Source organism: Macrobrachium nipponense, chromosome 40 (genome assembly GCF_015104395.2).
Source record: "Macrobrachium nipponense isolate FS-2020 chromosome 40, ASM1510439v2, whole genome shotgun sequence".
NCBI classification, from domain to species: domain Eukaryota; kingdom Metazoa; phylum Arthropoda; class Malacostraca; order Decapoda; family Palaemonidae; genus Macrobrachium; species Macrobrachium nipponense.
In genome coordinates this window covers 15,380,255-15,392,785 of record NC_061101.1, presented here as the reverse complement: position 1 = coordinate 15,392,785, position 12,531 = coordinate 15,380,255, and the positions used below count along the sequence as shown (strand labels likewise).

Below are 12,531 nucleotides of genomic sequence, written 5' to 3'. Positions count from 1 at the left end.
TTCTCCGGTCTTGTGGACTCCACAGAAGAGCAGCGTTCTCGGCTGTGAAAGTGTTGTTCTCTTCATCCGAGTTGGATCACCTGGTGAAGAACTTATACAAGTTGATCGAAGTCTTCAGTTTTCTGGATTGGACTATTGCAGCGTTAGCCAGAAAAATTGAAGATTGCCAGTCTCTAGATGAGGATTTTTCTGCCGACTGGCTCAATGTGTTGTCCTGTGCGGACAGGGCAGTGAGAGACGGTCCAGGGGAATTGGCCGCCCTATTCACTATGGGAGTACTAAAGAAGAGAGAACGGTGGTGCTCCTTCACATCTCAAGGAGTAACCACGAACCAAAAATCGGCTTTGTTGTTCTCCCCCCTGAGTAAATCTCACCTGTTTCCAGAAGAAACCATCAAGCATGTGCTGTCGGACCTCAAGAAAAAGTCCACCAATGATCTTTTTTTTCAGTCAGCGAGACGACTTAAGGAACCTCCAGCGACAGGAGCCAAAGCTTCTCCTCTACAAAAACATCCCTTTCGAGGAGGTAAGTCGAGGTGGCAGCAGAGACCAAGAACTAATCTACGAACCACCTCCAAGTCTACCAAGAAACCTTCCTTTAAGACAGAGAAATGATCAGAAGGTCCTTCACACACCTGTGGGAGCAAGACTCCACGACTACTGGGAGGAATGGAGTCGAAGAGGAGCAGAACAGTGGGTAATTCAGGTGCTTCGAGAGGGATATGTGATCCCTTTTACGCAGGATCCACCACTGTCCAATACACCTGTCTGTTTGACAGCATACTCGACAGGATCAACAAGAGTTTTGGCTTTAGCCAAAGAAGTAGAAGAGCTCATTAACAAAGAGGCCATAGAGGAATTAACAGACACGAACTCCCCAGGGTTTTACAACAGGCTCTTCATAGTTCCCAAGGCATCAAGGGGATGGAGACCTGTGTTGGACATAAGCGCTCTGAACCTCTTCGTCTGGAAGACGAAATTCCGAATGGAAACCAGTCGATCGGTAATGTCAGCCATCCAACCGGGCGACTGGATGGTATCTCTCGACATGAAGGATGCATATTTCCATGTCCCCATTCATCAGAACTCCAGGAAGTTCCTGAGATTTGTCTTCAAGAAGAGAGTCTTCCAGTTAAGAGCCCTCTGCATCGGTCTGTCAACCGCCCCTCAAGTATTTATACTCGGATTCTCGCTCCTCTGGGAAAGTGGCTGCATTTGATGGGGATCAACACTGGTTTTTACTGAGACGACTGGCTCCTGAGAGCCAGATCCAGGCATCAGTGTGTGAAGGACTTGGAGAAGACACTTACTTTGACACAACGATTGGTTATCATAGTAAACACGGAGAAGTCCCAATTGATTCCAACTCAGAGGATTCTCTATTTAGGGATGATACTAGACTCTCTAGCTTTTCGGGTTTTTCTCCCCAAAGAGGATAGAGTCCTGCCTGTTGACAGTCCAGCAATTTCTGGTTCGCCCATCCTGCTCAGCGGTCGAATGGATGAGCCTACTCGGGACCCTGGCTTCAATGGAGAGTTTTGTCAGGTTAGGACGCCTACACATGAGGCCTCTTCAGTTCTTCCTGAAAGCAAATTGGTCACGGAAGACACAGTCTGACTCACCAGTTGTCCCTCTGACGGAAGAGATAAAGATGGATCTTCGTTGGTGGCATTCGAGGGAAAGATTACAAGAAGGAATCTCCCTAGTCGTGTCGAACCCCGACCTGCAGTTCTTCTCAGACGCTTCAGACAGCGAATGGGGAGCCCTCCTAGGAGATAAGAGAGTGTCAGGTCTGTGGACAGAATGAGAAAAGACCTTGCACATCAATGGGAAGGAATTGAAGGCCATCCTCTTAGGGCTACAAGCGTTCGACCACTTAGTCACCGGAAGAAACATAGAGGTCTAATCGAACTACACCACATGGAGAACAGATGCGATGCTGCTAGATTGAACAGGACTGGACGTTTACGCTTTTCCTCCCTTTGGGATGATAAGAGAGGTCTTAAACAAGCTTCAATCACACCAGAATGTGACAGTGACCCTAGTAGCGCCATTCTGGCCCAGGAAAGAGTGGTTCCCGGATCTTCTCAATCTGCTGGTGGATTTTCCCAGACTACTTCCACAAAATCCATTGCTTCTCAGACAACCCCATTTCAACCGATATCACCAAGGGTTGTCCGCTCTGGCCCTGACAGGATTCAGACTGTCAGGAACCTGGTCAGAGCAAAAGGGTTTCCGCGAAGGGCATCAGAGGCTATTGCTAGCTGCAGAAGAAGCTCTTATGCCAAACTCTACCAGTCCAAGTGGAGAGTTTTTAGGTCATGGTGCAGACGACATAGCATCTCTTCTTCTGAGACATCTATAACAGAAATTGCGGAATTTTTGTTATTTCTGAGGGACACCAAGGAGTTTGCCACTTCAACTATTAAAGGATATAGGGCCATGCTTTCATTGGTTTTCAAGCATAGAGGCCTTGACATTCCGTCAAATCAGGACATCAGTGACCTGATCAGATCCTTTAGTTCCTCCAAGATTTTCAAGCCTGAAGAAGTGGAATGGAACTTGGATGTAGTTTTAAGGTGGCTCAACGGCCCCCAATTCGAACCATTGAATTCTGCAACCTTGAGGGACGTAACTAGGAAGACACTATTCCTAGTCGCCTTAGCCACAGTGGGAAGAGTAAGCGAGTTGCAGGCGATGAGTAAGGAAGTGGGTTTTGCCCAGGGCAATGCAGTTTGCTCTTATGTAACAGACTTTGTTGCTAAAAATGAGGATCCTTCGAATCCTTGGCCCCGCTCTTTCAAGATAAAGAACCTAACGAACTTAGTCGGGTCGGAAGATGAGGAACATACATTGTGTCCGGTCAGAGCTATCAGACACTACCCGACTAGGACAGAAACTGTGAGAGGAGAGTCGAGCCGACTCTGGTGCTCGGTGAAAGACCCGTCTCGGCCTCTTTCAAAGAATGCAATGTCCTTTTTCCTGAGGAGTTTGATCTGAGTAGCGCATGCCCAAACTCAGGAACATGCTGTTAGGTTGCTGAAAGTGAAGACGCATGAGATTCGTGCAGTAGCAACGTCATTGGCTCTCAGACAGAATATGTCTCTATCCTCCATTATGCAAATTACATTCTGAAGGTTGAAATCGGTGTTTGCATCGCACTATTTGAAGGAGGTAGAAACTACTTAAGAAAACTACTTTAGATTAGGACTGTTGTCAGTAGCGGGAATGGTGTTGGGAGAGGAAGCATAGGGGGACTCGGTTTTTTCCCTCTACTATCTCCTCGCCTTGAATTTGAGGTTTTTTGAGTTTGTGGGAAGCCTGGGGGTACATGTACCTGAAGTACCCACCAGTTCTTATATCTTGTTAAGGGTACCATATGGTTTGTAGTGTAGGTGATGGTTTTGAATGGTTTTTTATCTGGTCTTTTTGCCCAGGGCAAGGGCAAATTATTGCTGTTTTTGTCAATCATCGGTGAACTTCCATGATTGCAAAAATCCCACCATTAGTAGGGACGACCCTGGCCTTTACTGCCACGTCTCCTGCATGTGATGAGAGCGCCGACCAGAGGCAGTATCTTCCTGTAGCTGCTCTCTCACAAGGTAAGGTACTGCAGACATTATATATAATGTGAGCACATGACTGTTGTTTTTGTTCATAAAGCTGTCCATATACCCACCTTCCAGGTAATGTGGAGTAAGCTAATGTAATTGTTTGGTAAGTCACTTATGTGAAAATGATATTTTAATGATAAAATAAGGTTTCACATATACTTACCAAACAATTACATAATCAGAGCCCTCCCTCCTCCCCACAGATGGACGTTGCGGCTCAACGAATTGAAGTCTAAAGCTTAGCAGTACCAGGTATTCCCGAAAGTGGGCGGGATCTGTATCACCTACACAAACAATGGCAGCGCTGCTACCACCGCCAGGAATTTGAATTTTCGACTACCAGGTAAGAAAGCGTACAGCTAATGTAATTGTTTGGTAAGTATATGTGAAACCTTATTTTATAATTAAAATATCATTTTTATAATGCTGCCCTTAGAGAGGGAGTTCCATTTATTATTATTATTATTATTATTATTATTATATAGCTTGATGATGCCAAATATGAGTAAAATGTTTAGGTTTTTTAGGGCTTACCCATTTGGTCTCTTTTAATTTAGAGGTACCAAATGGGTTTTCTCTCAATTTAGAGGTGAACATTAGGGCAAGGTAAAGTTGGAAAAGCAAGAGAACCAGATTGAAAGACTTGAGGGAATAGAGGAAAAGGTAATTGCAGCTGGGGCAAAGGGACATGTAACACTGTTTAGGTTTTTTGCCTATGTTTTGAGAACAGAATTTAGTTAAACGGAATATACACAAGGCAGCTCAAAGAAAAATATGGTTAAGGGACTTCTATGGTAAAACCTTTTATGATATTTATTTGGACTCACACATCCAGAACATTTTCTAAGTGTCTCTCCCATCTGGCTGTGAAGGACTAATAATAATAATAATAATAATAATAATAATAATAATAATAATAATATGCTTTATTTCAGCTCAGGGCCATATACATTGAATATACAAAATACAGACAGTAACATACACAATCTAGATACATGAGACATGATAAAATAGAAAAAGAAAATGAATAATCGGCACTTATCCACAAAATAGCTGAGGTAGCATAAAAGCTAGTAATCATCATACTGGTAATAACAGTAATAATATTGGTGAGAAAAAAAATGCATTGAGAGTAATAACAGTTAGTGCACATATTATATAACTTAAATTTCAACTAGAGACCTTAGGTGGTTACAGTAGTCAGGTCCAGAGGGCTAAATACATAAATTAAATATAAATAAAACTTTAACTTGATAGTAATCACAGTAATAATAAAAAAATTAGAATATCAGCAATAAATGTACATAATACTAATGACAAAAACTGCAGATGACATCTTGCCAATACAGAGATTAAGTCCTTTCTGGGACAAAGGCCTCATTTTCCCATCTTTCCCACAATTTAGATTTTCTTCTTGCTTCACTCCTTAGGATGCTTTGTATGAGCGAGTTACTGCTGTTTCTCACTCGGGTTACCAGACTGGACATTGTTCGCCTAACAATGATTTTTAAATTGTCCAGGTGGTTTTCTATGAATATTTGTGTGGCGGAGTGGTAGTCTTGTGCTGAGCACTATCTTTTGTTAGAATATGATTTCATTTAATAGCCTTGTTACATATTTTAAAATTCATGTGATCATGCTCGGTAAATGGTCATGCATGCTCTTTTGATAGCTGTATGATACGTTTTCATTCTTTTTGGTACTGCTCACCTTTATTTAGTTGAAGCCCTGGATTGTTCTGATTTGTGAGTGCTGTGTCACTTCAGAGACTCGTTAATTCTTTTTATTGTAAACGTCTGCTTCTAGAAGACTTCAAAGTTGTTTCCTGGGTTGGGATGGACTATTTTGTGAGAGCTTTTAGATCATGCTTTCCGTAGAGTGGTTGAGGAATGATTTCCCTTTCCAATATTCATTCCCATTTTGTAATGTATATGGGAGAGTTTTTTTTTTACCATTGTCATGCTGCTTTGTATCCTGTTACCATCCATCTTCTGTAGCGCTGGTGTCCCCAATTAACTACATTGAAGCACTCATATAGTCATTGTTTTGAGTGTACATAATTCCCTACCATTCATGATTGCAAACAACAATTGCATGAATAGCTTCCCCGATTCTACTCTTATTTGTCTGTTTATGCTATCATGTTCTCTGCTGCATACCCTTCCATCTGTAAATAATACTTGTCCTGCATGGAGATTTGTCCCTTGTTTGTGACCAGTCCCTCCACTTGCTTCTATTTATTCTTCTTCAGTCCATCTACCAGACACTGATTTTGTGAAAGCTGCAACCTATGTGCTTGTAATTGGATCATAAAGTTTAAGAACAATGCTAATAGTATGTAGTCACCATGTTTGGGCTTGAAAAGAGAATAGGAACTTCAATCTGCTTTCATGCATATATTGTATTTTTTTTTGCTGAAATGTATTCATTGGTATTGGATAATAGTTATTCAGTTGTATTTTTATGTTTTTCAAATATGTGTATTGAACTCGGTTTTTCTTTCATTAATGTTGAGTGTTATTCCTCTCTTTTTTGCTCTTCGTTTTATGTGTGGAGAATTAAAAGGCAAGATCATGAATTGTGATGTTTACTATCATTACTATTAGCTTTAGTGGTACTAGTATTAGTGGTGTAGTAATAGTAGTAAAGTCTATTGTTACTGGTAGATTGGTGTTGATGATGTACTGTTGATATTGACATGATCCTTACTAAGATGGCTTCAAGCTACATACAGCTCCATAACACTTTTAGGTAGATTCATCTGCCTCTTCTGGTATCACTATAGAAATAATATGCTCTTGTCTTTTGCTCAAGAATATCTGCAGCATTCAAATACCTTATATGAAAGCTTATTTGGTTCCTGCAGGTCTTCCTATGCAAGGTGAAATATATTTTATTCTTTATATTAATTTCTATTTGCTCAATACATACATACTGTAATTTAATTATTATTGTTATTACTGCACAATTATCCTTTCTAAGGAAGATGATATTTTTCCCCCACTGCCTGAAGAACTGGATATAGCTATGAGTGAACTTACTTGTCGGGAAATTATAGATACTGTAGAATATTTCAGCCATTGAATTGCAGCTAAAATTTTAAAGATGAGGCCCATCTGTAATGGCTCAAGCGTGATAAATAGATGTACTGAGAGATGAGAAACATAAAAGATAAGTCAGGTGATTGGGAAATGGGAATAATGATGAAATTGTCAAAGAAGAGAGATTTGAGGATTTTGTATTACACTTGAGAGGATTTGTGGCAGAAGTACTAATCTGTTTGGTTCTGCTCGGAATCTAAGAAAGGCTCTTAATTAAAAAGAGGTGAACAAATAGGATTTAGAAGAGACATATTGGACTGATGAAATTTTTCTGTGAGACTTATAATTCTGCTATGTGTAGGATTCCTTCAGTCTTCTACCATGACTTACATAGATTTTAAAAAGGCATTTGGTAATCATAGCAGAGAAAATGCATTAGAAGATGTTGAGAAGTTGTTGCTTATCAAAAAACTATATGTCCTTAATTGAAAACAAGGTATGCATTGCCACCTCTACTTTTTGTGGGACAGGAATTTTGCTATGTGAACAGTTGTCAGATCTTGTTCAATTAGATGTTGATGTATTTTCTCAATAAAAGTGTATAAGATTTGCAAGCATTGATTAATAGACATGTCCCAGTGGAAGATGGTGTTATCTTAAGCAGTGTTTGTGGGAACAGAACATAATAGTAGTGTAAAAGGAATAACAAGGAAAATCACCCAGTCAGTGATTCTGCCATATTTAGGTAATTTGGCACATTTATTAGAGATACTGAATCTCTTAGAATTGAAATTTCAGTAAGTAGGCAAGTCATATTAGGCTCTTGGTATGCTTAGCATTGTAAGTTATATTATATACAGTACTTTTATTAAAGTCCAGACACCACCCTTCTTACAAACATTCAGAGATATAAATTTTGCTTTGCTTGCTTATTCTGGGCATACATTACTGTATGCATGCTGTATTGTGTTTTAGGATGAAAAAATGTACAATACTATATTCTCTTTATAATAAATGTAGTTGACCCCCGCTATTCGCAGACTTGCCTATTCGCGGATTTTTCTGTAGACCATATGTACTCATTATCTGTGGAAAATTTGCCTATTTGCAATATTTTCATATGATTTTAGTGACTGCACTTTTTGTGTTAAAACTATTAAAATACTCAGGTATAAGCATTTTTAGTTTTTTTTGTGTGTTTTAACTACCAAAATAGAAAGTTCTAAGCATTTTTAGAGAGGTTTTAAGTATTCGCGGGGGGACTCTGGTACCCATCTCATGATGTGAATATGGGGGAGTCTACTGTATGTATACATATACGTACTGTACTTAAATAGGCATGAAGAGTACAATAACCAACTTACAAACAATTCACCTTGCAAACGGCCATCCAGAATGTAACTTACTTGTTAGTAGGCTGGTGTTTGTATTTATATATGTACAGTAATTTTTTTGAAAGATCAAATTTAGTCCACAGAAGGGAGTCGTGTTAAAATAGAATGTAATGAGATTTTTTTCACTTTAGAATACGTGTTTGAAAATAATGCTTTGCAGAGTATGCTAGATGTTCAGCCATTGGTTCACATATGTTAATTATGCTCTTAGAGTGTTTGCAGATGTTCAGTATTACTTTATATTTATCAAATACCACAATGGTCCCATGGCATGTTAATATAAGAAACTCGTAGGATAGGTGAAAGGAAAGATCATAGACCCATAGCTTTTGTCTTTATTTCAAGACCTGATCATAGGGTCTATGATCTTAACTTTCACCTTTTTCCACTAGAGTGTCTTAGTACTGTATATAAGTAGAGCATTGATGATTTGTGGCATTGGCAAGGAAATGTTCTTTAATTACAGCTTGAAAGGATAGTATGTATGTAAGTGGGGGAGGGAAAAATGTCTGTGAATCAGAACCAGAAGAGAAGTTTATTGGAATTATCTGTGGAAGAGAGCACGAAATGGTAATGGTTGTATTACTTATTGTAATACAAAATATACGTACTACTAGAAAAACAACCAAAAGTTGGACAGACATTTGTTTTTTTTATATGAAATTCAAACTGACAAGAGCTAAATTGATAAATTATTTCAACAATTCTGAAATGTCTTCCAGTTATTCTATTTTGTATAAATTTTTTAGTCATTTATATTTCTTTTTTAATGCTTTTCACATTAATGAAGGTAATATAGTATTTTATATACAATACGTATACTGTTTATACATAAAATTTGCATACAATTTAGATAAACATAATACAGTTTGTTTGGAAAATAGGAGATTTAATTTTAATGATTTTCCTGGGACATATTGTATTAGTTGGCCTCAGGAGTTTGACACAAATTAAATCCAAAGGTATGTTGGTACTTAAGACTAGTTCTCTTGGTATAGAAGAGGTGAGGTAGATCTCGGTATGGAGATAGAAGGTACCTAATTATTTTCTAGGTGCTTTGGAAAGAGTGACTCCTATTTAACCTCTAAAAAACACTACCTGGACCATGCAGCCTGACCCTCAGTGTCCCCATGTAAATACATACATACAAAGATTGTTTAATTAGATGTTGCTTAGGCAAGGAAGAGCACTGGATGGTAGAAAGGACATGAATGCCTTTAATGCTGATAAGATAAGAGAAAAACAAATCGGGACTAATGTACGTTATATTTCAAAAGGAGCTTATGAGGTTCAAGTCTTCTCTGTATAGCTTACCATCATAAGCTACAGAAAAGGGAAACATGCTGTTAATTATTCAAAATCTAGGGGATAGTTCACATTCAGAGTTGTATTTAGTATGTTAGTGAATGATGTGATAAAAGGCATGAACCTAGTAGCTGTGCATTAGAGGGAATGCTTGTGAGAGCAGAAGGAATTCCAGTTTATTAGTAGTCATCCAACATCAGGTTTTGAGCATCAGCAGATTATTCTGGAGATTGTAGTGTATGAAGTACTCACATTATGCTCACTGTACCTTTGAAATACTGGAGGAGAATACACACTGTATCTGCAAGGAGAACCTTCATATTGTTCTACATTTGGTAGAATAGCCTCATACCTCTTGTTCATGAACCACATAAGAAATTGAAGCTTGTAAATTTACATTATGCAGACATGACTTCTAGACTAGACAATCAAAATGATGGCAATATATTACTATTTGCAGCTTGAAGTTCATTGCCCAATTTGAATCTGCTGAGACAACATAAAAAGAATTACCTTAATAATAAACATTTAGAAATTCTGTCTTTCTTATTACGTATTAGCTTTTTTTCTTTTCCTCAGTTCTGTACTCATTCTCAAGTTGCCAGTCATGGAACAGTACTGTGATCTCAGTTGGTCAGTGTTCACTTAGCAATACTATAGCATTCAGTACTTACAGGTTTCGAACATTCCCAGTTACCTGAAATTATGAGTGGACCATTCACATTTTAACCCATTCTCTTTTCATACCTTGGAGACAGCACCTGTTATCAAAGTCTTCTTGCTAGATGTTCTCAGAGTGGTTTTTTGGTGACCAGGTGACTTACTTTACTCTGAGCATGAGAATTTACCTGGTTGCAACATCATCCAAATTTTTCTTCACTAGAGATTGAGATGGTAGTCAGATTGTCACATCCCCTGCACTTCCAAAATCCATTATGCATACTGTAAGTGAAGTTATTGCCATGTGATCATATGATAAAAATTGAAGTCATTTACCAGTATTTGTCAGTTATACACTTTTGAAAGACTATGTACTCTATCTTTGAAAAACAAAATCATATGGTATGTTTCTTGTCTTGACAGCAGAGAACTGCCTTGCTGCATTTGACAGTATCAGTCACCAAGGTAGTTTAGGATTGTAGAGTCATGTCAGACCAACCAAAGCAAATAGACAAAGACATTTATCAAGCAGTTGCATTGGGTTACAGTTAGGCTCCAGAAGATGTAGGGGTAATTGAACGTTCCTTTGAAAATTTTAAAATTTGGACATTTTTAATTTTTATCCTGATCTCACTAAGTCACTCTATTTTGAACACATTACTTTGAATCATAACTAGATTTCAATTTTAATGAAATTTTATATCCTGAAGGATATATTTTTATTTTTTACTAAGTAGATTTCTTCCTTGCGTGAAAGGTCTTTTTATTGACCTTGAAATTGTGTTTGACTCTTATTTCTGTAATTTACAACAAAATGGAAGGACCATTAGCTACTTTGTAACAAGAAAAGTTCCAGAAAAGAATAACTTTTTTAATGTGTGGCCTCCTCTTTTTTTTACACATACGTATTTGGTGCCTTGATATTTATCACGTTAAGAAAACTGATCATTAGTTACATTCAACGTAAAAATCTTATTTGGTTCATATTTTTACAGGTCTGCAGACCCTTATCTTCTTGTAAAAGTAGAACTTACTTCTTCTAATGGTACTTGGGATGCTGTCACAAACATAGACATCCCAAAATTAAGCTTGCCAGATTTACCTCGTAATAGTTACTCCACAAAGTTACCAGGAATCTTCAAAGAAAAGGTAAGCAAGAACTAGAGCTGGAGTCAAGTGCTGGTATTAATAGTATTCTGATTGTGTGGGATTTTTTTAACATATGAGCTAATATTCTTTGTAAAATTACATACCAGAGAACTTTAGCTTGCTGCAGCAGCAAGCTAATAGACTGCTAGAAAAAAACCACTTGAGAAATGTGTCACAACCTTCCATTGGTCTTAACAAAACTAGAAGGCTCACCCAAGTCAGTGACTTACAGACATTCTCTTGAAAACCTGATATTTTACCAATAGAAGTCATTTTATGGAAGGTAAATTTAGCAAAAAGAAGAGTACGTAATAGTCCTTATGCATAAAAACAGTTAGTACTATTTCATCTTTGCTCACCAAAGAACCTCATAGAAATTTCTATTTCCCTTAGCAAGTTTCTGGCCAGAATTATGTGAACTACTTTAATAGACAGAAAATATTCTGAGGTAACATTTAACTGTCGGATGATTATTCTTCTTCAGAATGTTTCCATACAAAAATTATCCAGTATCAAGGCCTGTATAGGATAAACCACTTTGTAGCCTCCTTTGGAGTCCTCCCTGTCTATTGTAAGTTAGAGGAAAGTAGCTTGAGATACATTGTGTACTGTAGTTGTCACCTGCTTCACTACTGTATACGTATTGTAAATTGTGTCTGTAATAATGAGTCGGCCACAAAGTTTCATTATCATAACTTCATATTTTTCTTTTATTCAAAAGAAATGGTTAGGCATCTTAACTCCCTTATGGAAGGAAAACAAAGGGAAAATTGGAATGTAACCCCAAAGGACTAAAGATTGCAACATTAATACAGAAATAATAGTATTTATGGTGGGGTACCACTTACAGTTTGTCTTGTAAGTCAGTGTTAATGATATTAATGGTTCTTTGCACCATCCCTTTGGCCCCAGTTGCATTGGTGGCCTTGTTTTGCTGTTCTTCTGTCCTCTTTAGTCTCCTCTCCAAACTGTCCAACTTCTAAACTTTTCGCTTGCTTTAATTTCTGCCTCATTTATGAACAGATCCTTCACGCAAGTCTTATAAATATGACTGTAGTATCATCAAGTTGATAATGGTAATAATGAAAGATATGTTCTATGCAAAGGAGTACTGTAAGCAGTAGCACACTATGGAGAAGAAAGATTATGAGGGTCAGAGGAAACAGTAGAATGAAGAGAATTCCAAAACTTTTTCCAGGGTTTCATTTGTTTTATTGAGGAACAGTTAACTCAAAATTCTTATTACTGTAATAAACAGTGGAAATGTATGCCATATGGATTTTGTCTTTCATTTTCTGTATTACTGACTCTCAATAAATAGGGGATGAAAAAAATAAACACATAAATAATGCTCTCTCTCTCTCTCTCT

The 12,531-nt window shown here is 37.8% G+C and overlaps 1 protein-coding gene across 1 annotated transcript in view; it reads left to right on the top strand.

Annotated features, from left to right (window-relative positions):
* LOC135211944 (TBC1 domain family member 25-like) overlaps positions 1-12,531 on the top strand; it is a 112,865-nt gene that overhangs the window by 10,979 nt on the left and 89,355 nt on the right. The window contains 1 exon segment of the mRNA XM_064245190.1: positions 11,009-11,162. Coding sequence (XP_064101260.1) covers positions 11,009-11,162 — 154 coding nt within the window.